This window comes from Camelus bactrianus, chromosome 16 (assembly GCF_048773025.1).
Source record: "Camelus bactrianus isolate YW-2024 breed Bactrian camel chromosome 16, ASM4877302v1, whole genome shotgun sequence".
Lineage (NCBI taxonomy): Eukaryota > Metazoa > Chordata > Mammalia > Artiodactyla > Camelidae > Camelus > Camelus bactrianus.
Window position 1 is genome coordinate 54,557,837 of NC_133554.1, and position 27,488 is coordinate 54,585,324.

Genomic DNA, 27,488 nt, shown 5'->3' on the forward strand with positions numbered 1-27,488 from the left:
GTATCCCCTCCAAGGATGCAGAATGAGGCAGCCAGGACCAGTGAGTTGTAAAAGGTTTGTTTAATGTCCCAACACTCTGAGAAGAAACTCCAGCCAGGTGGAACAAGGAGTAGGAGCGCCCTGCCCCAACCCCAAGTTCCAGCCTCCATGCTCCCATGCCCAAGCCCCCAGGAGCCATGACCAGGGACCCGCTCACAGCAGAGCTGGGAGACCCCACTGCTCCCTGTGACTTTAGGCCAGGTGGGAAGGGCCTTGCATAAGAAGACAGCAAAAGTCCAGCCCACACCAGGACCTGAGGCTGCTGAGGTCGCTGAACTGACCGTGGAAGACATCATCTGTCCCTGGGTTGCCAGGATTTCACTGCAGAAGCCAGAAAAGCCCAAGCCCATCTGCCCCCTAATGCTGGCAGTGCCAGGCAGAGAATCCAGCTGACCAGGAACCAGAGTAGCTGACACCTCACACTTCTGACTCCAAGCTGGAGATCCTCCTCCAGGTGCAAGGTCGGGGGAAGCCGTGCATCCCACAAGCCACCCTGCTGTCCTCTTCCAGCCCCCCACTGTCCCTGTAGCGTGTGCTCAGCCCCAGGGTCCTGCCCCTGTGCCCCAGAGATCCGCAAGCCCCAGAGAGCCAGGGGCCGTGTTTGGCACAGGGTGGGAGGTGAGGGCAGACAGACCTCCAGCAAAGCGGCAGGTGGGCATGGGCATGGAGGCAGGTGTGCTGTCTGTGCGGCCAGGCGGGGCCCCCTGCCCACACCCCCTCCTGGCAGGCCTCCCGGTAGGACGGCAGCCTCATCCGCTGCGCCTGCGCCAACCGCCCGCAGGTGGGTCGGGCACACCCGGCGGGCCCCGAGCTGGGCCGAACAAAGACCGCGGCCACCGAGCTGGGAAGAGAAGCGTGGCGTGGGCGCGACCCCCGGGCCCAGGCCGCGCACAGGAGGGCCTCCCGCCGGGCCAGCTGCTCCGGCCCGAGCAGCGGCAGGTCCTCGGGCTCTGGGGGCTCCGGGAAGAACGGGAGGAAGGGACGCCTCAACCGGTCTGCTCGAGGGAAGGAGCTGTAGTGGCAGCGCTCGGGCGACAGGGGTCGCTCTGGGAGCGCGCGCCGCTCGGAAGCCCAGAGGTGCCGCCCGAAGCGCCCCGCCCGCACCTGCCGAGGTGCCTCCCAGGCCGGCTGGCCCGACACCCGTGAGACGTCGGGCAGGGAGGGCCCGGGCGTCGGGGGACGGCCCGGGGGCTGCGAGGCCCTGCGCCCCAGCGCGGCGCGGCCCCAGCCTGGCGGCCCGCAGCCCGTGGTGCTCGGCTCGGGGGGCGGTCTGGGGGTGGGCGGCCGCGCACTGGGGCAGGCGGGTGGCGGGGGCGCACGGCGGCCGCCCCCCCAGCTCTCGATGGTGCGCGTGGCGCGGTCCAGGGAGCTGCTCACGCCTGCCGTGGTCACCATGTCTCGCGCCGCCTGCAGCATCTTGAGCACGCTGGCCTGGGCCGAGCCGGCCGTGAGGTCTGGGCTGGGCTGCCTCGCGGGGCTGGCCAGGCTCTGCACCCCGCTGAAGCAGCTGTAGATGCCCTGGGCAGCAGGGAGGAGACGTGTGTGAGCAGCGCCCTCCCCTCCGCGACCGCCCACCTCCCCGCCCCGTTGGGAAGCATCAGCCCAGGCATCTCTAAGTTCCAGGAAGCAGCTAACATTTGTTAAGTGCCTACTATGTGCCAGGAACTGTGCAGTTGGGAGAGCTTACAGAGGAGTTCTCTGAGGTTCCAGGAGGTTAACTCCTTCTCCTAAAGTCATTCAGCCTGTAAATGGCAGTGAGGATTTGAACCCTGGTCAGCCTGGCTCCAAAGTCCCGTCCAGCCTGTTTAGAGAAGGGCTCTGCTTCTCATCTGCTGTGTGATGGTGGCAGCCCATGCCACCTCTCCAGACCTCAGTTTTTACATCCGTAATTGGGGCCATGGCCACCTCTGACTTAGCTAGCTGGGTTTGTGCCCCTGGAGCCAGAGCCTGTCTAGGGTAGGGTGGGCACCCACCCTGCTGAAAGCCAGCAGGAAGTCCAGCCGGGATGTGTTGGGCACCGAGTGGCGCAGCTTCCAGTAGACCAGGTGTTCCCAGGCGAAGACCAGCAGGGCCAGCCCCATGGCCACAAGCAGCATGTAGAAGACGCCGGCCATGTTGTCGATGTCCAGCTTACTGCTCATGACCTCATTCTTCTCATTCTGGCAGATCCCAGAGAGCCACACCGTCTCCAGCTTCTGAGTCTCCCCTGGGGGGTGGGGGCACACCTGGCTTAGAAAGGACCCTCACAGTACTCACTCAAGCCTGGAGTGAGGAGAGATCTGGGGCCAGGGTACCACTTCCTGGTAGGACCACACAGGGATCCAGCCCGACGCCAGGGGATGGGAGGGTGGTCAATGAGTAGGAAGGAAGAAGAGCAGAGTGGGAGCCGGGAGGGGGCAAAGCCAGCCTTTGACACACCCACCTCCCACATGCCTACATGCCACATGCCCAGTAAAAGTTTGTTGACTGGGTAAATTTTATGATTCCCTCATTCGTCAAACATGTATTGATCACCTACATGCCTAGCATGGAGCTGGGCACACAGAGATAAAAGGCCTAGGCCCCCGAGGAGTGCAAGGAGCTTCACTATCATCACTTGCATTGTTCTGTGGCACTGATGGGAAACCAGTTATCTAGTGGGGATGTGACTTCACGGTCAAAGCTCTCTGTGGGTCTTGGGGCAGGCCCACTGGACCACTCATACATGTGAGCCCCTGCTACCAAGGTATGCCTGGGTCCCAGCTCTGGGATGAGGCTGGCCCTTGGTACTACCCCAGGCCATCTCAAGATAGAAATGGAGGAAAGGGGTCCTGGGGAAAAATAAAGGAGTTCAGATGCCCCCAACCCCCACTGTGTGGCCTGAGCTCCTTCCTGTCTTCCCGTCCTGCAGGGGCTCCCCAACTCTATTTCTTACTCCCTCCCAGCAAACCTATCCCTTCACCAGGTCTCCATCCAGCTACTTCTAATACCCACTACCAGCCACTGCACCTCCAGAGACCTCTCCCTGCCCACTGGCCCTGGGCACTCAGACAACAGTGGTGGAGATGCTGACCAGCCATTGGGCAGCTGTTCCAGCCACGGGCTCTGTGGCCCACCCTGGACCCACCCCAGCCCCCACCAGCAGCAGCACCCACCGTCCCCCAGGAACTGCAGGAGCGCCAGGTCTATGGCCCGCTTCCAGTGGGAGTCCTTCTGCATGGCGATGCCATAGCCGGTGGTGGCAAAGACCTTGCCAGAGCCAATGGTGACCAGCTTGCAGCCCTCGTCCTTGCCCGCCATGTAGTTGAGGACGGCGGCATCGTAGATGAAGGCATCCAGCTTCCTGGGGACAGGCTGAGCCCTCAGGCCAGGGGTCATACGGGGTGCAGGGCACCAAACCTGGGGCCCGACAGGGGTCTGGGCCACGTGAGCCCACTGGGCACTGCCCAGGAGGGATGGATAGGTGGAGCCTTCTCTGGTTCCCTTGGGTCCTGGATGCAGAGAAGACCCCTCCCAGAACTCGGGGACCCCACCTACTCTCTCCTCAGAGAGGCCAGGGGACTCTCTGCCCCAGAGGACACACCCTCTCTGCCCAGCCCCTCCAGACCCCTGAAGACCCTAAGACGGTCACAGCCAACACCTCAGGGCAAGGCTGACCCCTGGTCAATATCACAGCTGCATCTCTGAGCCCTGGTGGGGGTCTATTTTTGCTTCAGGCTTCACTCTGCCCCAAGACCTCCTCCCCGGGAGTCCTACAGGGCAACCCAGTCTCACTGTCCCCACCTTGGGTCTCTCGGGGAGACATGTGGGTAGACAGTCAGAGGGTGGGTGCAGGACTGCGGACCCACCCCATCTTGAGGCTGGTAAGCGCATCCTCCACTGAGCGCTGGTTGAACTTGACCATGTGGGTGTGCATGTCCCGGTAGTTGCTGCGGATGTTCCGCTCCGTGCTGCCGTTGGGCACCGTGCCAAAGCGGAAAGGTGGGTACTGATCATGAGGCCGCTGAAACTGCGGGCAGAGAACAGCCGCCATTCATAAGCCTTCCTCCAACCTTCCAGGCACCAACACCCCCAGCCCCCACCCAGCGGTCTGGACTCGCATAGAGAGCAGAATGGCCTTAGAGACCGCCTGCGTTTTACAAATGGGGAAACGGAGGTGGGGACAGGGAGAGACCTACGCAAGGCCACTTAGTCAGTGAACCTGAGCCATCTCTCTACCCCTCTGTGCCCAGCCCCCTCCTCACCAGGCTCCTCAGCCTCTTTCTGCTCCCACCACCAGTTCCAATTCCACTGATTCCAACTCTCTCCTGTCCCACCCAAGGCCTGCCCCTGCCTGCAGCATCCCCCCAGCCTCCAACAGCCATGGCTCCAGAACCTTCTTATCACTGAGGCCAGACACAGTGTCGATGTACTGCTCCTGGATCATGAAGGCGGCCAGGTTGGCGGTGTAGCTGGCGAGGAAGATGACGGCGAAGAAGGCCCAGACCAGGACCATGATCTTGCTGGTGGTGCCCCGGGGGTTCTCGATGGGCACCGAGTTGTTGAAGACCAGTGCCCACAGCAGCCACACAGACTTGCCGATGGTGAAAGACGGGCCCCCAGATTCTGGGGGAGAGAGTGTGGACACTGAGGCTCCTCTTGCCCAGCACAGAGGGGCTCAGGTCTCAGCCCACCCGATTCCATGGCTCCTGTCTCCACTCTGTCCTGGGTGGGGACCCCATCCTTGGCCATCCCCACCCCAGGACAAGTCACCCTGTTTCTCCCTCCCTCCCTCTCTCTCTGCTTGGCCTCCAGCATGTAGCCTGAAGGCCAGCCCTCCCCCCTCCCCCCTGCCCCAGCCCCAGCCCCAGGGGGAGCTTACTCTTGCCACTGGTGAGGTTCTGGCTGTAGCTGACAGGGCTGAAGTACTCAAACATGAAGACAGTGATGGCCACCACGGTGAGGCACATGACAAACATCATCACCCACACCGAGGGGCTGTAGGGCTCTGGGAACAGAGGGAAGGGGCTCAGAGGCCTCAACGCGGCCCCTCCCACCTGCAACCCGGAGAGCTGAGTGCAGACAGGTGGGTCCATGTGGTCAAAGCTGGGCCATCGACCCCACGGACTGAGCCGAGTGGTCGCTGACTCTCAGAGCAGCGGAGCCCCATGGGAGACTCCACCCCCCAGGGAGTTCAAGCTCCCCAGCATCCTCGGGCTCCCCTCTCCCGTCCACCCTGGGACAGGGTCTCACCACCCACCCTAGGAAACCTCCCTTTGACTCCAGTCTTCACTGCTCTCATTTTCTCTCTTCCCACAGCTTCCTTTCACAAAAGAGGATCTGCACCCCATGCTCCCTCCCTTTCCCCTCCTATCCCCCTGCCTGCAAGCCCTTCTATCCCCCGCCCCCGAGCCTGATCCCCCAAAGCCACTGTCAGCAAGCTCAAGGGATTTTCTCTGCTCTCCTCTCCTCCCTCGTCACCAGCATGACTGAACACACTCCTGTCCTGGAACTCCCCTGCCTGGCCCAGCATCGATGAGCTGCTCATTCTGCCTGGAATCAGCTCTGAAGTCAAGTCTTACTCCTCATCCTACTGACACAGAAACTGGGGCCCCACACTGCAAGTCCCACCTGACCCCCTGACGGGGCGCCCTGGGAAGGCCAGGACTATGGCTGGATCCCAGCACCCAGCACAGGGCCTGGCACAAGGAAGCTGCCCAAGAAATGCTGAATTCCTAATCAAGTCAGAAACTAGCCCAGCTTCCCAGGCTCTGGTTTGGCCCCTCCACCTCTTCTTGGATCTTCTCCCTTTGTTCCAATGTCCCAGCCACGAGGCACCTCCTGAAGCCAGCCTGCCTTCCTGGTTTTTCTGTCCCTTTTATCCCATTCCCCGCCTCCCCAACCCTGACCCAACACCCAGGCTCAGGACAGAACAGTCCATTCTATTCACCTATAGCCCAGGCTTCTGGGCAACCTCCAAGGCTGCTGTGCTTGCCCTCTGAGGGCCCACCCCAAGCTTCCCATCTCCACCCATGCTCCACACAGCCACTTCATGGGCCCCTCTGCACCATCCCTGCCCACCCCAAGCCGCACCCAGGAAGGCCGATGGGGAGACGGTGCCGTTGCTGCGAGCCACCATCACGCTGATGCCTGTCTCCACAAAGGGCACAGAGAAGTCCACGATCTCGGAGCGCTCCTCGTTGATGGTGAGGGAGCCGATGGCCATGTCTGCCCGCTTGTAGTACACCTGGGGGCCAGGCGTCAATTGGAGGAGGGGCTCCCTGAGGCTGGAACACTCCCCTCTCCCCACCACGCCCCTCTCCCAGCACCTACCAGCTGAGTTAGCTGTTCCCACCTGGGGTCAAGCAGAGCTCCACTTTCCATTCTGACCACCCCAGGGGTCATCACTGGTGACAGCCCAGACCCCCTGCCCCCTGGGGGACCCTGAGGAGCTGGGCCTGGGTCCCACCCTGACTGATCACCAGCCCAGGAGGAAACACCTAAGGAACAGCTGGGAGTGGCTGACGGATGTGTGGGGCCCCGGGCAGCCTGGAGAGGGGCAGGCAGGTGGGCTCAAGGGGACTGGGGGCGGGCCTACCTCCCCAATCATGCCGTTCCACACGCCGCGCACCCTCTTGCCGTGTTTGCCATTGGTCACCAGGTACAGGTCATAGGAGAACTTGACCGCTTTGGCCAGCTTCTTGAGGATGTCGATGCAGAAGCCCTTACAGCAAAGCTTGGTGTAAGGGGCCGCGTCACCACTGCTGCCGCCAAGAGACCACCAGAAATCAGAGCCAGCCACTCCTCCCAGCCTGGCAGCTGGACCCCCACCCCCAGGAACAAGCATAAGACACACTCAACGCCTGCCATCACAGGGCAGCACACGGCTCACACCAGGCCTCCTTTGTGTTCTCACGGACCTGAAGGTGTGGTTGCTCTGCCGGCGGCAGGGCACGGTGTTGGGCACGCAGCCACCTGTGCCAGGGTCAGGGCTCTCCACGATGACAAAGGGTCGCTCTTCCAGCGTGGCCACTGTCAGATGTCGGCTGTCCACCACGGGCTGCAAGGAGGCACCGTAGCGAGGCCACACTGGGTACTTCATGTGGAGGATGCCGTGGTCCCAGCGCCCCACCTGCAGAGGGTGACCAGTCTCAGCCTGGGACCTTCCGCCTTACTACCCCAACCCTGTAGGTGAGGCTTCTAGGCGGGGCCTGGCAGGGACAAGAATCCCCCTCCCTCACCTGGGGTTGCTGGGAACAGTCGGAGCAGGACCTGGGGCGGGAGCATTTGGAGAACAGGAGAGTCAGGGCAAGGCCAGAAGGGAAGCTCTCTGCAGCTTCCCCTGGCCTCTGGTCCCTGTGCTTTCCAGTCCAGCCTCCACACTGCTGCTGGCCCACAGCGTCCAGCTAAAGCCCAGACCTGAGCCTGTCTCACCACACTCATTCCCCCAACTTTCATATCAAGTTCTCAGCCCAGCACTCAAGGCTCTTCACACTCAGGTCCAGCTTCTCTCCACCACCCCACCCTCCTTTCCCAGTTTCCACACCTCCAAACACATCGCTTAAAAAATGCCCCACGGGGGAGGGTAGAGCTCAGTGGCAGAGTGTGTGCTTAGCATGAGCGGGGTCCTGGGTTCAATCCCCAGTACCTCCATTGAAAAAAAAATAAGTAAATAAATAAATAAACCTAATTACCTCCCCTCCCCAACAACCCCCAAACCAACCAAACAAAAAATATCCCAAGCCCTCCTTCCCTTCTGTCAATACCAGGCTAGTATCCCTTCCTGGTGGGCTCCTATTCAACCCTCCATAGCACAGCCCAAATGTCCCAACTTCTGTGAAGCCTTCCCCAGTTTCCTCCTTTAAAGGCAGAATAAATTTCTGCCCTTCTTTTCTACTCCCGTAATGCTTTGCAAACATTTCTTCTCAAGCACTGATCCCAAATTCTACTAGTTAACATGGCCATCTAGCCAGCACAGCTGTGGGTTACCCCTCCTGGGGCAGGACAATGTAACAAGAGTGCTTGGTAAATTCTACAGCGGAGGGAGGCCGGGGTGTTGTGGGAGCCCTGAGCAGAGGTGCCTCACCCACCCTGGGGGGCCTGGAAGGCTTCTCAGTGGAGATGTTTCAGCTGAGACCTGAAGGATGAGGGGCTGGATGAGGGACAGTAGGGACTCTCGGCTGTGGGACAATAGGTGGGGACAAAAGGAGAGGATACCAAGGGCCCCTGGGCTCACCCCCTTCTCACCATCTCCCACAGGCGGTGCCGGTTGAGGGCGATCACCACCATGGTGGGCTGGACCAGGTACCCACCAGGGCTGAAGGAGAAGTCCCGGCCCTCCCATGTGACATTCAGTAGATGCCTGTGAGGGAGGAGAAGCCAGTGTCCCCTTAGCCAAGCCTGCAGCCCTACCAAGACGCCCCTCCCCCACCTTCTGCCTCATCACCACCACCAACAGGTAGCTTTTGTGTACTTATTGTCCTGTGTTTCCCTGTGTTGACCTCTGAGATCCTCACCACCAGAGCCTACCAGGCTCTTTTCTCAGATGAAGAAACTAAGGCCCAGAGAGGGGAGGTAACTTGGCCCCAGACACACAGCTAGTTGGGAGGTGTGGCCAGCAAGCCCAAGCTCACTGCCGCCAAGTTCCCTGAAGCGCCCCCCTCACTTCCATGCCCTGGGCAGGTGCACACCTGTAGAAGGCCTCCCGGGCAGGGCTGATGCGCCCGGGGTGGCCGCGGCAGTCCCCAGCCGGGGTGGGCAGGGCGCCATACTGGCGCCGGTAGCCATGGGCGCCCAGGGCCAGGATGGCCACGCCGTCGCGGACCTTCTGGCGCAGGCTGAGGCGCCAGCTCTCAGTGACGACGCTGATGAGGCCCACGGGGAAGGCGGCAGGCGGCGTGTCGGTGCTACCCAGCGCCAGGTTGGGCACCAGCCACACGTGCCCGGGCCCCACCAGGCCGGCCTGCGCCGCCTCGGCGAAGAGCACCTCCGCCTCCTCGCGGGAGCAGTAGGCCACCAGCACGGGGGCGTCGAGCTGGCGCAGCAGGCGCTGGGTGCGCGCGCGCGTCCCTCCAGGGCCCAGCTCCAGCGTGAGCACGTCCAGCAGCCGCCAGCCCAGGTAGCTGGCGTCGGCGACGGCGCGCACGCCCTCGAGGAAGAGCGCGTGGCCCGGGTGCAGGCTGGTGATCACGGCGAACGCGCTCCAGTCGTACTCCTCCAGCACCTTGAACAGCACCTGCAGCTGCTGCTCCAGGGACACGCCCAGCTGCAGGAAGGCGGAGCCCGGTTCCTGGGGGCGGGAGGGGGCGGGGCATCAGCGGGGCGGGGCGAGCCGAGTTCCGCCCCGCCCCAACTTCTGCTCCCTAGTCAACCCCCACACTCCTTTGAGTCGGAAGATGCTAGGCGTCCCGGGAACCCCTGTCTCGCCACACCCTCTCTCCCTCCTGCCATGGACGTGGTTCCCAGCCCCTGCCGCCCATTAGAATCACCTGGAGAGCTTTTTAAAATATGCGTGCTCGACCCCCACCTAACCAATGCTGGACCGAAAACCAGCAGTAGCAGCGTCACCTGGGAGCTTGAGGAAATGCAAATTCTCGGGCGCATTGCACTACTGGATGAGAATCTCTGAGTATGTCGCCCAGGAATCTGTATTTCAACAAGCTCTTCACGTGGCTCTTGAAACCGCTAGCCCAGACCTACTGAATGGAAATCTCTGAGATGGAACTCTGGGCGTCTGCATTTTTCTAAAGCACTAATGAGGGTGGAGAACCACTGTGCTGAGAGCTAATGTCAGGCCCCAAGGTAACTGGGAAATCACTATCCTCCGGGGAGCCCTGGGAATGAGAAAGTTCAGCCTCTCCACTGCCTCTGCCACCACAAATGCCCAGGGCACTCGCTGCCAGTTGGAGCCTGAGCTAGCACAATCCTCTCCTAACTGTGGGTTCCCTGCTGCCACTGCGGGCCCTCCAAGATTTCACCACACTCTGACGGTCCCAATCTTTTTTTAAAAGCAACTCCAAGAAAACCCTACAGGACAAGTAACCCAGTTCCTTCAACAAACAAACAGCAAGGGGAAAAAAGAGATGGAGAAGGAGTCTAGAGACTGAGACTCAGAAGTCCTGTCAACCAATCGCCATGTGGGAACCTAATTTGGTTCCTGATTCAAGCCAACCGACTTAAAAATAAACATTTATGACATTTATGAGACAATGGGGAAAATTTGAGCACTGCCTGGGTATTTTATGAGATTAAGGAATTTTTATTATTTTTTAGACGTGATGATGTATGGTGGTTTTATTATTTTTAAAGCCCTATCATCTAGAGATGTGAACTGAAGTATTTATGAATGATATAAATATGTCTGGGCTTTGCTTCAAAATAATACAGATGAGGGGGAAGTGGGTGGGGGTAAGGATGAGGCATGCTCAGCCTGGGGTGGATAGGGGTACATGGAATTATAATTGTCTACCATTGTGTCTGCTCAAAATTCCCTACAACAAAAAAAATCATAAAAGAAATGCAAATCAGATCAGTCTCTCCTCTCAACACCTTCCTCAGCTCCCCACTTACTTAGGGTAAAACCCAAATATCTTCCTATGTGGTTGGGACCCCACCACCTTCTTCAGGCTTCTCTCTGTCCCTCAGAAACTCCAAGCTCCTCCCCACCTCTGGGCATTCACACCACCTGCCCCCTCTACCTGGAACCCTCACCCCGACTCCGTACACACACACACACCTTGTCAACTCTCCCTCACCTTCCAGGTCTCAGCTTCGATATATTTCTTAAGACCCTTTCTCTGATCAACCACTGACCCACAGGGGGTCCTGTTAGACTCCCTTGTGGCATGGCATCCTGTGATCTTCCTTCGGGATGCTTATCCCACCTGTGATGGCAGCAGTGTGTTTGGAACTTTCTCCCCACAGGACGGCAAGCTCTGCAAGGGCCTGCCACCCCCAGGCCTTGGGCAGTGACCTGTCCCGGGATGCTCTCCCCTGCCGGTCAACTACATCAGATCCCAGCCTGTCCCTTTGCCCCTGGATCCGGATCCTGACCAAGGAAGGCCAGAGAAACAGGGAGAAGGTGAGCCAGGGTTGCCCCCAGAACCAGAGGTGGGTTTGCCCAGCCCTCATCCAGACATGAATGTCAAAGCAGCCCAGAAAGTTTTTCTTCTAAAACATGGGAACATCATTCCCACAGCCTTCTCCTCCCTCATCCATGTCTCCCTCAGCCCCCACCTCCTTGCTGATCCCACCCAGTCCCAGCTTCCCAGGACCTGAGTGTCTCCCTGGCCCAGACTCAGCCCCACTCCCCCAGCCCCAGCCTGGCTCTAGGCTCCAGGGACGAGGGACATGATTTTGAACAGGCACCTTAGGGGTGAGGACCACGGCAGAGCCCCCACTGATGCTGAGGATAGGCACGTGGGTCTGGGAGGAGATGAAGTCCAGGATCTGGGCCACGGCCTCAGTGCCGACGTTGTCCTCAAAGACGATGCCATGGACGCGGGCAGCACCCAGAAGCCCACAGATCTGGGTGAGAAGACTACTGGGGTTGGTGTTGTTGACCCCCACGGTGAGTGGTTGGATCTCCAGGGGCAGGTCCAGGAAGCTCTGGGGGGTGAGGCGGATACGGGCCTGGGCCTGCGATGGCCCCAAGCTGCCAAACACCACGGCCACTGTCACAGCCTGCTCACCCTGCCCAGGGCCCGGCCCTGCCCAGGCACCAAGGAGTGAGGTAAGCAGCAAGGCTGGCCCCAGGGCCCCACCCATGTCCACCGGAGGGTCCTGTGGAGAGACCAGGATAGGCATGGGGAGGGAGGCAGAGGGACAGAGAGGAAAGAGTGGCAGAGAGGAGACAAAGGCCAGAGTCAGAGGGACACACATCCAGAGGATGAAAGAGAAGAGGGGGAACCTCCCACCACAAAGAGAGGCAGAGAGAGGGGGAGACAGACAGACACAGACAGACAAAGAGAAAGAGACAGAGGTTAGCTGAGTGTCCAAGTGCAGCCCAGAGGGCAGGGGCTGGGAAGAACATGCCAGACTAGGTGCTCATTCCTTCCATTTTATGGTTGAACACCATGTTTGGAAACTCATCCATCTGGGTTCTGCCTCAGGAAGGTACACAGCAAATGCTAATCTGGTGCCAAGTGCATGGATTTGAGTTGGAGAGACTTGAGTTCAAGTCCCAGTTCTGCCACGTACTAACTGTGTGATCTTGGGAAGTTGCTTAGCCTCTCTGAGCCATGTTTTCTTGCCTGCAACAATCACAGGACCTACTTCACAATGGTGTGAGGGCTTCCCCCTGTTCTCAGCATCCTTATCCTACAGGTGACAGCCCCACAGCCAGGGGGAGGCAGGCAGCTCTTGTAACACACACACACACACACACACACACACACACACACACACACGCACCCTTCTCCATCATAAACTGAACCTAACATCTCCGAGGACCCTGCTCTGCAATAACCCTGCATGGCTCTTCCTGGGCACTGGACATCCCTACCCTACCCCCGTTGCCTCAATAAGTAGCAGCTCTTCTACAGCAGGCATGTGACACAGTTGATTTGTTCAGGGCTCAGAGTCACCTGAAACCCGGAGGTATCTCACACATGAGCTGCCTCCCTAGGCCATCACTGATATGAGGGGGTTTTTTGTTGTTGTTTTTTTTTTTTTTTTTTTACCATAACCCAAGGGCCTGACGTGTATCCCTGCTAAACGAGAATCATTGCTTTGGACTGGGACCGATAGCCACGCCAGTGAGTGGTACCCACGGATGCAATTCTCCCTCCCAGCTGGCCATCAGCCACAGCTTTGCCCTCTCTCCATCTCCATCACATCCCCGACAAAACTTTTGAACAGGGAAGAGACAAAGTGTGACCAGGCTGGGCCTGGTTTAATTCAGGATAAGAAGACAGGATTTTTGGCAGGGGAGAGAATACCATACTCATTTTTGTGCCCTTGAAATTCCCCCTGTGTATGATTTCTTAGTACACTGACTTTGAATGTCAGCCTGGAGACGCATGTGCGTCTTGTGTGTGAGCCTGAGCGTGCTGTGCCCGCAGCTACCTCCAACCAGAGATTTCAAATTACACCTGAAAAGGGCACTGCCATGCTTGTCTGCCCTTGGCAAGGCCTCTCTGTGCTCATCCCTGCCCGTCCCTGTAGGTTCCCCACCCTCTGGGAAGCCCAAAGCTTCCCCCACCTCTGCCTCCCAGCTCTGAGGTCCAGGTCTCTGCTGTCCAATACAGCAGCCTCCAGTCACGTGTGACTATCGGGCACTCAGATGTGTGTCGTTAGAATTGAGGCATGTCGTGTCAAATACACACTGGCTATTGATAACATAGTATTCAAAAAAGAAAACATCTCATTAATATTTTTTATGGATTACATGTCAAAAGAACATTTAAGATACACTGAGCTAAACACAGTACAGCCTTAGAATTCATTTCACCTTTCTTTTTACTTTTTCTAATGTGTCTACATGAGCTCTCATTTGGTTTCTTTTGGACAACGTGGCTCTAGATGAAGAACCCAGGTCCTCCCTCAGCTCCAAGGGGGTGCTGTCCCCAGAGACTCCCTCTGATTGGAAGGTGTCCTCCAGGACAGGAGTTGAGGAGGAAAGTTGAGGCAGGTCTTGCCTCTCACAGAAACTGATCACAGGATGCCTCTGAAGGGAGGGGTCCCAATCAGGCAAGTCTGTGAATTTAAAATAGCAACGGGCAGATTCAAAGAGATGTAGACTCCAGAATCTTAGCACCACATGGTGTCCAGCCTCCTGCACAAGGCAGGAGGGGAGGCCCCACTGGCCTGAAACATTCGTCTGGCCACTGCACCCCTCCTCGAACAGCACAGCTGCTCCCTGGTGCCCACAAATTAAGTCCAGACATTGGGTCTCATGGACAGAGCCCCACACACCCTGATCCCAACCAACTGTCCTCCCCTCCGTGGACCCCACACTCCTGCCACCTAGGGATGACCCTACTGTCCTCGCCTCTAGGCTTTTGCTCTGCTGTTCCCTCAGGCTAGAATGCCCTCTTCCCACCACCTCTGTCTTGTCTACCCAACAAATTCCAGAATTTCCAGAGCCCAACCTCAATCCTCCTCCCACAGAGCACCTACCTTAGTCCTTCCAGGCTCTGGAAACACGGGTGACAAGACAGAAGGTCTGGGTCTGGCTCTAGGCTGGTTGCCCTTCTTCCCCCCACCCCACACCCCCACTTCTCCTGGGTTGGGGAGCTCCTCTGCCACGGTTTCCCTCATTTTGCCCCGTGGCAGGTATTTGCCAGCCCAAGATGCCCCCGACCCACACTGGACTATTGTCTCTAGAGATCTCTGCCCACCCACTTGGGGTCCACCCCTTTCACAAACGGGTTGTTAATATTTGATGAATATCCGGACCCCAAAAAGGGTCCAGGGGAAGGGTAACAGTGGTCAGTCTTCCAGAACACTCAGCATCACTTTGAACCGCCTGAGCATCTCCATGTGCTCCCCCAATCTCAGGCAGGCTCCCACACACGGACATGCACACAGACTCACACTCCAGACATCTGACGGATATCCTCTCTCCCAGGCCAGGAGCCTCGGTCCCAAGAGTCGGCCCCACCCACCAGCCGCGCCACCTCCGGGGAGCCGAGGGACCCAGGCTCCGCGGCTCCTCTGGATCCACTTCCCTCCGAGTGAGCGGCCTCTGCTTTGCCGTCGGGCTTCCCTCCCCCCCTTTTGCCGAGCTAAAACCCGAACCCAGGCGTCAGGGGAGACGACCACCTCTCCATCACGCCCCTACTGGCGCGGGCACCGAGGTCTCCCTCCTCCAAGACTAACTCCCCCCTCCCCGCTGATTCCGCCCCGGACCCCCCGGGGGAATCTCTTACACTTGGGCTGTGAAGTTCGGGGTATTTTTAGGCCAGCGATAAATAATTCATAGGGAACGTGGCATCAGGCTCCCCCCGAGGGAGGAGGGGGCGCGAGCGGCGAAAGCCACCATCACCCGCGGCTCAAGGACACTCGCGATGCGGCGGCGGCGGCAGCGGCGACTCCGGGCGCCGGGACCCGCGCCACGCCTCCTGGCGGCCAAGCTGGGCACCACGCACTCCGCGCCCCTCGCCTCGCGGCTACCCGCTGCGAGCGTTCTGGCTCCTAGGTCCCCTTCCCCACTGCCCCAAGTTGGTCGCCACCTCAAGCCCCGCGGGTAGGGGTTGCGGAGCTCGCCTGGCAGGCGGGGCTGTGGGAAGGTACCACCCCGGGCCTGCCCTAGGGCGAACCCAGGAGTCGGGAGTTTGGTTCCCGGCTTACCCGATCCCTTTAACGATGCTATTCGAGTTTCTAGTATGGAGTCTATTTGAAGCAGGCTCCCAACCTATTTGCACAGCCAGAAACTAGACGGGCTCCGAAATAGAGCCTACTTGGTCCCCTCCAAGTTCCTTTCCTCAGTTTCCACCATGGCCAGGGTCAGGACCCAGCCAGGGCAGTGTCACCATCAGAGGGCTGGGGACCGAGCCAGAAGTCCCATCGGGTGAGCAGGGCTAGGGCCAGTGGAGTGAGCTCAGGGTCCAGTGAGAATTCCCCCTTCACTCACCCAGCAGGACTTCTGGATGTGTCGTGGTATGCACCCTTTGGGATTTTTTAGCTGCTGGCTGCCTTTGACTTCTCATGGCCCTGGCCCTGCGCGCTTAGGCCTAGGCACGAACGGCCTTCCGCAGCAGGATACTCGAGGTTTCCCTTCCCCGCCGTCGGGGATCCTGATGGAAGACCCAGCAGACCAGAGCAACCCGCTGGTGCGGCAGCCAGGGCCCAGAGCACAGGGGCTCACGGCTGTCCCGGGTCCTCTTTGCCCACCCGTCCTTTCCCATCCTCGGAGCCTGGGTCCGCTTGGGAGTGAGGTCAGCGTTTGGTAAGATCCCACCAACGGGTGGAGCCCAGGCTGATTCCCTGAGGTCAGAGGAGGGAGCGTTATGCGGGGCGGCGTTGAAAAGGAAGAGCTAGGAGGGGAGGACCTGGGGGGACTCACGGCGGGTGAAGGGGCAGGGGTGTGAAGGCAGATGTGCGCAGTAGGTGCTCAGCAAACCTCCGGGAGCAGGGGGCTGGGCTTCGGGAACCACCGACAACCCCTCTTCGTCCTCTCTGCCCCATGTCCTCTCCAGCTCCCTTCTCTCTGGCGAACCCAGCCAGGGCCCCAGCTCACAGCCCCGCTCCCTCCCCACCCCGCCCGGCTTCCAGCAGCAACAGTTGCGGGGCCGGCAGCCCAGACTCCCGCGTCCCGCACCGCCCCCTCCCCTGCGGTGCCGCGGCGCCGGGAGAAGGAGCTGGAGGGCTCGGCGACCCGGGAGACGAATGTCTTGGGCGCCTCGCCCGCGTCCTTCCCTCGCGTCCGCCGCGCGCCTGTCACCTGGGCCTCTCTTCCTCACCTCCTCTCCGCCCGCCCCGGTCCAAACCCCAGGCAGGGACCCCGAGAGTCTCGGTCCCCCGACCGCCCCCCTCCTCGGGCTCCCTGCTCCAGCCAGACTCTCCCCGGTGTCCCGCCTCTGTCTCCGTCGTCCTTGCCCGCGCGTCGCCTGAGCCCAGCCCCAAGTTGGCCAAGTTGACGCCCCCGGCTCGCCGCCTGCCACTCACCGAGGGGAAGGGGCGCTGCGCCCGCGCCCAGAGCCCGCGCCGGCCGCCACCCGCGCGGAGCATGTCCCGCCGCCTCGGCTCCGCGCTCTGGCGCGCTCTGTCCTAGCTCGGCGGGCGCCTGAGCCCGGGCGCCGCGGGGCCAGTGCCCGTGGCGCGGCCTGGCGGGCTGGGCCGGGCCCGCCCCCGCGCCCCGCGCCCCGCGCCCCGCGCCCCTCCCGTGGCCCGCTAGGCGCCCGGCTCCGTCCCGGGCTGCGCTGCACGCCGTGCCTCCGGCTCCCGGGGCCAGCCAGCCAGCCGGCTGTGGCGAAGCGCTCGCCGCCGCCCGCGCGGGCCCGCCCCACCGGGGCCTGCCGCCTCCGCCCCGCCCCGGCCCGCCTCGGCCGGCCCACCCCGCCGCCAGCACCCGCGCTGCTCCAGGCCCCTCCTTGCCCGCCAGTGCGCCAGGCGCCTGGGTCCCTCCTCCCGTCTCTAGGGCTGTGTCCCCAGACCCGACACACGGGGCCAACTGCAGCCTCGGAGAAAACGGGCTGCCCGGAGCCCTGGGTTCGAGCCCGAAGCTCACTGGGTGTGTGACCTTGGGCCAGTTAATTTCGAGAATCCATCCGTCTATGAAGTGAGGCCAGCATCTTGGGGGCTAGCACAAAGACGGTGAACACGCTTTGCAAACTGTAAAGCACTACGAAGATTCAGGTACTATTTTTAAAAGGCTTGTCGGTCTGGCTGAAAACTGAAAAAGCAGGAAGGTGTTGGAAGCCACGGAGTAGGGGACCCTCACCAGATAGAGGGGCCACAGGGAGGAGCTCTGACAAGCTGCTGCCTAGCTCCCTCACTCCCACTTTTTCTCTTCTGTTCTTGTTTTGGTTGTACTGGGGACTCACCAGGGAGGGGACCAGGCAGTGGAGCCAGCAGAGCAAGCAGATTGGGGTCAAAGGGTGCCTGCAGTGTGTGCAGAAGGCACGCAGGCCGCAGCAGCAGGGACAAGCTGAGGAAAAGAGGGTGGGTGCCAGGCCTGGCTGCCAAAACCCCTCAAGCCCCCAAGAGGCCCCTGAGCAGGGAGCTGGCCCTGCAGCGCCACCTGGTGACTGGAGGGGAGCTGCAGCTGGAAGGTGACCCGGGGCCCCCAAAGAAGTCGCACATCAACCACTGATCCTGGGTTGCAGGTGTTTTATTTCCAGCCTATTCCCAACCTGGTGACCCTCCACAGTCCAGCAGGAGAGAGGCAGGAGGGAGGAAGATCAGCCTGCACCTGGCACCCATCCCTAACTAAGGTTATCTCCTTTCTGAGAGTCAAATCCACACTGGCAAGAGTGACCTTCTGGCAGGAGGAAGTGCTCAGAACCCCCTGGAAAAGAGGCAGCCAAGGCCCCAAGCCAGGACCAGCAAATGATGCAGCTGTGGAGCGGAGTCCGGCTCAGTCCCTCTCCCCTGCACAGGACTCCTGTCCATGCCTGATCTGGGCTCAGCGCCCCAGCAGCCGCAGCATCTCCTGAGGATCCAGCAGCTTCTCTCTGGGCTTCCCAGTGCCCTGGCCCCGGGACACCTCTTCAGCATCCAGCTTCTCCCAGTCCGAGAAAGAGACAGGCCAGACCCCTGAGGCAGAGGGAAAACGAGTCACTGCCTCCACCGCCTCCTCCACTCTAGCCCCGAACACCCAACTCCCAAACAGTGGGAAGGTCCAGGGATGCCCCCACCACCACCCCACCTCTTTGGAGCTCACATGGGGCCCAGACCTCGGCTGCTGAGGAGGGCCTTGATGGCTGCATAGCCAGGCCTGGGACCAGACGGAAGCTGCCCGGCCTTCAGGTCCTGCAGTAGAATCTGGCTTGTGAGGAAACTGTCGGTCATGGTGGTAGTGATGACGCCTGTGGGGCCCCGCTTCACCCAGCCACTGCAGTAGAGGCCTGGGAGCGAGTAACAAAGGTGTAAGTAATGGGGAGTGGGCTGGACACCCTTGGCAAGCCTGAGCCCCCATACAAACTTGCATGTGCATGCATCCATTGACCCCACGGCCTTCCAGCATCTGTCAGTGGGCCCACTGTGGCTGCTGGCCCACTGCTCTCAATTCTTCCCAACCTGTTTTTACCATGCCATCCCCCCTTACCCCTCAGTGTCCCTGTAGACCAGGACCTCCCTGTAGGAGCTGAGTCCTGCCCACCTTGCTTCAGCAGGCTCTTAGTAAACATTAACTGAATGAATTAATGACTAGACTGGTATGTGAATATACAATCAGACTGCAAGCTTGCCGATTACAGGGGCTGCTGCCTAATCTCCAATCCCAGAACTAGGCCTAGCTCAGAGCAGGCCTCAGTAAACTGAATGACTTAATAACCAGGCATAGGTGTGGGCATCTCAGTTAAACTAAGTCCCAGGATGGGGTCCTGGGACACGGCCTGGCTCTCAGTACCTGTCACCAGATGAATGAATGAATGGGAATGACCCCAGGAGACACCAGCCTCCCTGTCCCCCACTGCACCCTCTCACCTGGCACATTCATGACCCGGCCATCCACATTGGGGATGATGCCAAGTTTGGGGTCGAAGGGCACACTGGGGTCGATGGGGCGGCTCTTATACCCAATGCTGCTTAGCACCAGCCCACAAGGGAGGTCCTCCACATCTCCAGTGGGCACTGCCCGGGTGGCCTCACCGACACCCTGCTGGGGACAGTGTGGGCAATACCAGGCTGTGGGTGGGAACACTTAAGAATGGGGGTGTCTTTGGCTAACAGGAGACTCACCTCCAGTCTGGTGACAGCCAGGCGGACGCCTGCCACCTGCCTCCCATCTGCCGAGGGCAGCACCTGCTTCGGGCTTCGGAAAAAGCGGAGGCCCCAGGCACGGGAGGCCGATGCCTGGCGGGCAGCCTCCTCCACCCCTGGCTTCTCTGTGGCTGTTCGAAGCAGCAATTCCGTCAGCCGCTTCCTGGGGCGAGGAACCTCTGTCAGCAACACAGAACATCTCAGGGCTATCTTTGGGTTCCAGCCTTCTCCCCGAACATCCTCCCCCAAGCCCTCTCTGACCTAGACCATCCCCTCTCTAGTGAGCTGGGGGGCCAGGCCAGGGCCCCTCACCCTTGATTCTGTCCTGGAGGCCCAAGAAATCCGCAGGATCCAATATGGGCCGAGTTCCTGGTAACTGAATCATCTCCCGGAGCTCCTTGGGGGTGGGGGTGGGGAGTGGGGGAAGAGGTCAGGCCCAGAGCACTGTCCAGCCTCAGCCCACCCCAGAACCCAGCCCAGGTGGGAGACACCAGTACCACCCACCACCACAGAAGGCACTGGACCTTGGGGGGCCCTGCCTGGCTCCCTCTCTTCCACCACAGGCAGCTCTGCCCTGCCACACCTCCTAAGGGCAGACCATCTACTTGGGACCCTGGACCCTCTCCCTCAGGCCCCAGCACCTTAATAGTGAAGGCCACTTGCAGGGGTCCACGTCGGCCCACTATCCACACCGTCTTCACCTGACTCTGTCTCAGTACCCCCAGGGCAGCCTCCGTGATGTCCGTTTTCTGACACAAAAGGAGGTCCTTAAAGTCGGATCAGGGTGGTGGAAGGGGCCTTTCCATTTGCTGGTGACCCTACCCTGGGCGGCCCGAAACTGCACCACTGCCCCCCCCCGGTGGCTAGACAGAACACTGCTGCCAATTCTGCAAATGGCCCCAACTCGCAGCAAACCAGGCCCAGCTCTTCAACAAGTGTTTACTGTTTACCACATGCCAGGCACTGTGCAAGGGGCAGGGAGAGGTAGGGGTGTGTGTGTGTGTGTGGTAGGTGTGTGTGTGTTTGTTCTGAAACAGGAGTAGCCAAGTCTATGGGAGGAAGGTATTACAGGGAAATGGACCTCTTCAGGATGGTCCTGGAAGGCATCCTGTAGGAAGACACAACTGAGTCAAGAACTAAAAGATGAATACAGGTTAACTATGTAGCTGCAGAAAGTGAAGGGAGAAATGGTATGAGACGAGGCTCACGGGCTGCCTTTCAGAAGGCCTCTGCCTGGCACCATGGGGAAAGAGAAGCACTGTGTTCAGCATGGAGGGACGAGGCCCGAACCCTTCAGGCAGCGGCACCCTCTCCTCAGTGTAACCCCTGCTCCACCCCTCCAGCCCCCGACCTACCCACTCACCTCGAGGTGCTCAGGTGGGGTCAGCAGGATCCGGGCCACATCCAGAGCCACATTCCCCTGCCCCAGAATCACGGCTGTGTCACAGCTTAGGTCTGGTGCCAGCTGGAGGGGAGAGGTCCTGATAGGGTTACCATAGCCTTGGCCCCAGTCAGGCTAATCTCAGCCTCATGCCAGGTCCCCAGCCCTGCCCTCAGGCTCCCCGACACTTGGGCTCTGAGTAGATGGGGTGAACACTCAGGGGGAAATTTCAGCTACCTGAGCTGCAACTAAGGGCCCTCTTCCTCTACGAGTGCCCCCTCTTTCCAGAGGCCTCCCCCTCTTTCGGCACGATGTTTCAAATCTCCTCTCACTGGGAACCTCCCAGGCCTCCCTCTTTCCCCAGCTATGGCATCCAAAAGTTGCCACTGGCCCTGGCTGAGAAGTGGGGAGGAAAAGGCAGGGGGAGGGCTCCCTGAACTCACCTCCCGGTTCTCGGGAAGCCCGTTGTACCAGCCCACAAAAGCCCGGGCTGAGAATACACCAGGCAGCTCCTCACCAGGGATTTCCAGGGCCTGGTTGTCCTCTGCCCCATAGCTCTGAGGAAAGACCCAGAGGCCTCAGCACCAGTTAAGGGGCCAGGCAGACCCCACCAGGCTCCCAGCAGCCTCCTTCCAGCTCCTCCTCCATAGCTTCCACCCTGGCCCTCACCCTGTCTCCCAGCCCTCTGCCACGCGCCACGGCGGTGGCCCCGCCCACCCGGCTGCACTCACCAGCACCACGGCATGGTAGGCCTCCCGCAGCTCCGGCACAGTCACATCCGTGCCCACCACCACGTTGCCATGGAAGGCACAGCGGTCAGAGCGGGCCGTCTGGGTAAAAGTGTTGATGACATTCTGCCGGGCCCCAGAGTGGGAGGGGTTAGATGATGGGGCAGCTCCGGGGACCATGGCTGTGCCACCCTCACCCCCCAACATCCTAGGTGGTATCCACAGCAGAGGGCCTGGGGTCATTCCGTGCGGCCCGGGAGCCTCCCTTCCCTCCTCACCTTGACCGCAGCCTCCAAACTCCTGCTCTGAGGCCAGAGACACCCACCTTCACCTCCGGGTGGTCAGGCGCCACACCAAAGCGCACCAGGCCAAAGGGCACAAGCTGCTTCTCGAAGATGTCCACACAGGCCCGGGGGTGGTGCTGGGGGAGAGGGCGGCAGCTGGTGGGGCTGAGGGTGAGGCTGGGCCCCTACGGGTCCTGCCCTTCCCAGGACAGAGCAGGAGAGCCCAGTTCAGTGGGCTGAGGACACAAGGACCCTCTGCAAGGAGAAAAGTCCCCGTCTTCCTAGAGAGCCAGACAAGAGGAACTGGCAGCACAGAGCCAGGACGGCCGAGGCCAGGCTGCAAGGACTGCCAGCCCAGCGAGACAGGGAGAACCCCGGCCAGCGAAGGAAGGCGGCAGCTCGCCCTCCACTGGAGTTGTATCAGGGGAGCTTCGTCAACTGCTTGGGTCCGGCGTGATACACTGCCCTGCACTAGAACTCCTGGACACTTTGAGAATTGCCCAGCCCATCTGATGCCCTGAGAACCACTTTCTGAAATCCATACCTGCCTTAGCTTTAGTCTCCAAGACCATTCTGTTGGAAAGAGGACCAGCAGGACAGAGAGTTGGGGACACAGCTGGAGTATAAGGCAGGCAAAGGGAGATGGAAGTGGCCTTACTCTTTGTCTTAGAAGAAAGCAATGTCACTCACATGTCAGTCCCACACTGCCTGCTCCTCGGGGCACCTACAAGAGCCGTAGGGAAGGCATGGGTCTGGGCAGACGTGTGGTCTGGCTCTGCTACCAAAAAGCCACATAGCCCTGGCAAGTCCCAGGATCTGCTGGGGCTCAGTCTCTTCCTCTGCAAACTGGGACACTCTCGGAGTGGCTGTGAATCATCAGGAAGTCAGGATGGTGAGAGACTCTGGGCCACAAGCAGATTCAGAGTCAAGCAGTCGGGACCCCTATGGATGTCACTGCCCTGCCTCACACCCCCATCTCGGCTCCTGCCCAATTCAATACTCCCAATGCAATGGACTCAAAGAAAATGAGCTCCTGCCATCTAGCAGGCCTCACACTTACCTCTTTGCCTCCGTCCACATCCCTTCTTCCCTTCTACTCCACTGCCTGCACCCAAGTCCAGGCCCCCATTGCCCACCCACCCGTGCATCGTGTCTCCTGACTCTCCCTACCCGGACCAGCCGCAGGTGGCGCCAGAACCATCTCCCTCCAGCCCCACTGACATGATACCCGCAGAAGAACTGCAACTTTGGAGTCAACCACGGAGGGGGCCAGCCCAGGCCCTCTGCTATCTGATTCCGTGCTGCCCCTGGAATATTTCTTAACTTCTCTGGGCAACAGCACATTCCTTCTGGGGTGATGCTCAAGATTAAATGAGCAAGGCCTGCACACTGAGCCCCAGGGCCTGACCGCTGCTGCCATTACCACCACTGCAGCTGCTGTCGTGTTGTATGACTCAGCCTTCCTAACAAAACTTCCCTGGCTGCCCGGCCATGGGACAAAGTTTAAACTGCTTAGCCTGGAGGTCAGTACCATGCACAGTCCAATTCTCATCTTATCTTCCCTTCTTTCCTGCTATGGACCCTTCCCACCAGGTCACATGGCCCTCTCCAAGGCCACTTCTATAAGGTTAAACCCGCTGGACCTATTTACTGGTTCTCACACAGCTGGCTTCCTCTTCCAGGAAGCCTCTCCTCCCTAACTCTCGCAGTTCCCTCCAACCCCCTGGTTGCTCTTTTCCAGGCCCCTTTTCTTCTGCCCTCCCCACCCCGCTAAAAAAATATTCTCTGAGGTTCTTCCCCGTGGACTTACTGATGGCATTCTACTCTCTCTCTCCTGCCCAGACCTGTCACCAAGCCTGAGACCCCTGGACAGCTCACCCCAGACACCTGATGTCCATCCAGATGAGAGCCAGTACCCCCTCCCCCAAACCTCTCCCCTTCTGCTCCTGGGCTTCCTTCCACCCCATCCACCCAGAGCCCAAGCCAGAATCTGGGGCTCCTCCCTGACTCCCCTCAACTCTGTCCAATCAGACCGCCACCCTCCCCACTGCCACCGCAGCAGCTCCCTACTGCCCTCCCGGCCCACGGCCCTGCCTCCCCGCCCTGCTGTCTGCCCTGCAGGCAGAGAGAGAGCTCCAGATCAAATATGGTGAGCCTTCAGTCCCTGCCTAAAACACTTTGGTGATGCTAGCCACCTAGAGTGACAGGCAGCAGACCTCTCCAGGGGCTTGTTTACAAATGTTGATTCCTGGGCCTCAGCCACAGTCTGATTAGGTATAAACTAGGCCCAGAAATGTGAGTTTTAACAAGTCCCCCAGGGGGCTCGGATAGAGGGAGGAGGGCAGACAGCACCAAGAGAAACTGCGTGAATCCAAGCTGATCAGTGACTTCCAAGCCCCCAGGATCTGGGCCCACCTACCTCCTCCAGCCTCTGCAATCACCTCTCCATCCTCACTGCACACGCCTACCTCCCTGAACTCACCTGTCCCCAGACCCGCATTCTCTCTTTCCTCCAGGTCTTTGTCCTGCGGTTCTCTGTGCCTGGGGCCCTCTAGCCTCCTACCCACCCACCCCCACCCCATCCAACAGCTCCTTCAGTCCTTCAGACAGCAACCTGAACATCACCTCCTCCAGGCTGAGTTATGTGCCCACTCCTGAACATGCCCTCTGCCCCTACATCAGAGCCCTAGAATTCCATGCAAAGCCTCTTCCCCTCCCTACATTAGACTGTCAGGTCCTTAAGCATGGGGACCACATCTGTCCTGCTCACACCCGCATTCCCAGTGCAGTGCCTGTGCCTGGGAATGTGCTAGTGTCCTGTGATTGATTACTGAATGGCCCACATGGTGCTTATGAGCCGGCTCTGTCGTCGGACTGCCCGTGCTCAGAACGCAGCGCCTTCCCTGCTCAGTGGTGGGGCCTTGGGCAATCTTGCTCAGCCTCAGTGTCCTCACCCGTGAAGCAACACTCATGACACATGCTTCACAAGTTGTCTCGAGGATGCGATGAGATGCTGTCCAGACAGTGCCTGACTAAGCTAAGTGCCACTGTCCCAAACGTGTTGCCTACATTCCTGCCACGGGAGCATAGACAATAGCTTGGAGCTCCCAGTGGGCAAGGACCACCTTGTAATTGGTCTCTGGGTCCATCCCCCAGCACCTCCCACAGGAAAAGTGTGTAAGTGTTTGCCAGCTGAGTGCAGGCTAGAGCCTCTGTTCACACTGAGGGCACTGAGAATCCTGCCTGGAAGGCCCAGTCTCCTCCCTCCCCCAATTCAGGCTCAGCTCCCACAGTGCCCCTTACAGAAAGCCCTCTCCAGCCCCTATGAGATCCCTGGTCTCCATCCCAGAGCCCAGGGCTGACCTAACACGTGAAAATTTGCCCCAGGATGACTCCCCATGCAGGGGAGGCCCTCTCCAGAGCCCAGCCTCCTTCCATGCAACTCAAACACCTTCTCCAGGAAACACTTTCTGTCCAACCCCACCTAACCAGGCTCAGGCTGACCACATCACCGCAATCAGCTCTATCACCTCGGTGGCTTGGAAGGCATGCTTAGGTCACTTTTCAGCAGGGTGACCAACTCCTCCTAGTCTCCCCAAGACCCTCTCAGTTTTAACACTGAAAGCCTCATGTCCTGGGCAAACTGGTGAGGTGGGTCACCCTACCTTTGAAGTATCTGTATATGTGTGTGTATAATTAATATATTCATCCCTTCTCCTGTCTCTCCTCAGCAAGGCCACGGTCCTATGTCTTAGTCATCCTAGGTCTCCCGCACCCTCCCCCCACCCCAACCCATGATTTCCCTCCCTCCTCCCTCCCACCAAGATCTGCTGAAGTCTCAAGGGCAACCAGCAGCCTTGGGGCCCTGCCCACGAAGGCCAACACTATAAACCTTGAGACCCTGACCATGAGTGTGGGGTGGGGGGGAATAGGGAGGTGGGGCCAGCTGAAAGACCAGCATGGCACAGGAAGGGCTGGAGCAGCTGGTGAGGAGAGGATGGCGAGGTGCCTCAAGTTACAGAAGCCCTGAGAAGAAGGGTAGCCACAAGATGCAGAATGTTGGGGACAGAGTGGAGACAGAGGAGAAAGAAGGGAAGATGAGGGGCAGGACAAAATCATCGTGCTGGTGTACATAAGCTCTGTGGAGTACTTTGTCAAGAAGGCATAGCCCACCATCTGCCATGGACCACTGACCATCACCCATGAGGCAAACACACTTCTCCCACAGCTGAGACCCTAGAGTGGGGAGCCCCAGATGTAGGTGATAAAGCAGGTAGGAAGTGTCCCATCTAGATAGGCCAGGAGCCCCTTCCCCATCAGGGATCCAGGAGTGTTTTTCAAACCAAAAGAGAGTGGGGCTTGATCTTAGGATTGGAGCAGCAGATGAATTATGGGAAAGGGAAGCAGGAGGAAGTGGCTTACCTTCAGCAGGTGTTGAGCTGTGTAGAAGCCCGCTGGGCCACTGCCCACCACACAGATCTGAGGGGTCTGCTCCTGGGTGGAGAACTGCTGGCAGAAGCCTGCGGTTGGGGGGACCAGGAAGGAAAGTCAGGTCAAGGCTCCCTCCCCAGTCCCAAACCAACTTCAGTGTGGAACAGAAGATGAGCCTCCCAGGCTTCAACCTCATCTGCACCCTCCTTCCCTTCTTCCTCAAAGCTCTGGTGTCTGCAGGGTCCCTTACTTCTTCTGAACCCCCAGAGGCTTTGTCTCCATCCAGAGCTGCCATCTCACCTGTGAACTTACTGTACCACTGAAGATAGTTTACTCAATAATTCCCTTCACCCCTGAGGCTGCCCTACACAGTACTTTCTAATTTTTCTTACTGGGTTCCCTACCTACCCAGCTAGAATACCACATCCTTCCAACAGACTCCAGATCATCCCAGTCTCACCCCTGTAGATCTCCCCACAATGCCCCATTTTACCTCTTCTAGTCCCTCTCTCACCACAAAGCCCGTTTTTGCCCCTTTGGGCCCCAGACTTCCCTCTTGCCCCACAGGCCTCTGTATCATCCCCATACACTCCTCACACCTGTGGACATCACGGTCTTCCTTTCTCACCTTTGTTGACCCCTGTCTCACCCCAGGAGCCTCGTATCTCACCGCATGGGCCGCCATCTGCCCCTGTACACCACCCCTATCTCATCTGCATGAGTGGGCCCCTCCAGTCTCGACCCTGGTCCCTCCCTCTCCCCTCTCCAGCCCTGCCCCAGCTCGGCCTCGACCCCTACACTTCGCGCTCGCAGGCGTCCCCGCGCTCTTATCCAGACCTAGAGGTGTCCTGCTCCTACTCGGGGTGCTCCCAGAAGGAGGCGGCCGACTCCGAGGCCACGCTGACCAGTGCCACCAGCGCCAGCAGCGCAGAGCCATGCCTAGAAACAGGAACCGGCCAGCCGATCCTATCCCGGAGACTACCCCGTGCTCCGCGCCCGCTCCGACACCGCCCCCGCCCTTCTTCCGACCACGCCCACAATCGGGGGCCCGCCCCCAAATCCCGCCTCCCACGCTCCGGGAAAGCCTTGAGTAGCGACTCCACCCCCAGCCCCAAAAGAATCCCTCCCTCTCGGGCCCACCCACTTCTGCTGAAGACCCGCCCCCCAGGGCTTCCGGGCCGTACGTGACTCAATAAATTTCTCCCCAATCTTCAACGTCTCTCCGATTATCTGGAGCCTAGGGTTGGAAGAGAGCAAATCCCCATTGCTGTTTCAATGCCGCCTGAAAGAGGGAGCCAATTA

The 27,488-nt window shown here is 59.6% G+C and overlaps 2 protein-coding genes across 11 annotated transcripts; both read right to left on the bottom strand.

The window, feature by feature from the left end:
- Positions 1–45: 45 nt before the first annotated feature.
- On the bottom strand, positions 46–16,810 carry GRIN2C (glutamate ionotropic receptor NMDA type subunit 2C). Of its 5 annotated transcripts, none has more exons than XM_074343644.1 (13): positions 16,606–16,810; positions 11,365–11,523; positions 8,688–9,286; positions 8,245–8,359; positions 6,918–7,129; positions 6,596–6,761; positions 6,091–6,244; positions 4,880–5,005; positions 4,394–4,623; positions 3,867–4,027; positions 3,174–3,361; positions 2,013–2,245; positions 46–1,557 (listed from the first exon to the last, which is right to left on the bottom strand). In XM_074343644.1, the coding sequence occupies exons 1-13, from the start codon at positions 16,666–16,668 to the stop codon at positions 457–459; spliced, it is 3,507 nt and encodes a 1,168-aa protein (XP_074199745.1). In that variant the 5' UTR covers positions 16,669–16,810; the 3' UTR covers positions 46–456. The 5 variants fall into 5 exon arrangements, with proteins under 5 accessions (XP_074199745.1, XP_074199744.1, XP_074199742.1 ...); XM_074343643.1 differs by having other exon boundaries at positions 11,365–11,778; XM_074343645.1 differs by lacking the exon at positions 16,606–16,810 and adding an exon at positions 1,727–1,840 and having other exon boundaries at positions 1,418–1,557; positions 11,365–16,555.
- Positions 16,811–17,754: 944 nt separating this feature from the next.
- On the bottom strand, positions 17,755–27,400 carry FDXR (ferredoxin reductase). 6 transcript variants are annotated; one of them, XM_074343650.1, is made up of 13 exons: positions 27,371–27,400; positions 27,024–27,125; positions 26,178–26,275; positions 21,797–21,892; positions 21,475–21,597; positions 21,187–21,300; positions 20,726–20,827; positions 20,004–20,111; positions 19,675–19,759; positions 19,342–19,541; positions 19,087–19,261; positions 18,336–18,506; positions 17,755–18,195 (listed from the first exon to the last, which is right to left on the bottom strand). In XM_074343650.1, the coding sequence occupies exons 2-13, from the start codon at positions 27,121–27,123 to the stop codon at positions 18,065–18,067; spliced, it is 1,503 nt and encodes a 500-aa protein (XP_074199751.1). In that variant the 5' UTR covers positions 27,124–27,125; positions 27,371–27,400; the 3' UTR covers positions 17,755–18,064. The 6 variants fall into 6 exon arrangements, with proteins under 6 accessions (XP_074199751.1, XP_010949103.1, XP_010949102.1 ...); XM_010950801.3 differs by lacking the exon at positions 27,371–27,400 and adding an exon at positions 26,335–26,456 and having other exon boundaries at positions 19,087–19,258; positions 26,178–26,264; positions 27,045–27,125; XM_010950800.3 differs by lacking the exon at positions 27,371–27,400 and having other exon boundaries at positions 18,323–18,506; positions 27,024–27,247.
- Between the last annotated feature and the right edge of the window lie 88 nt (positions 27,401–27,488).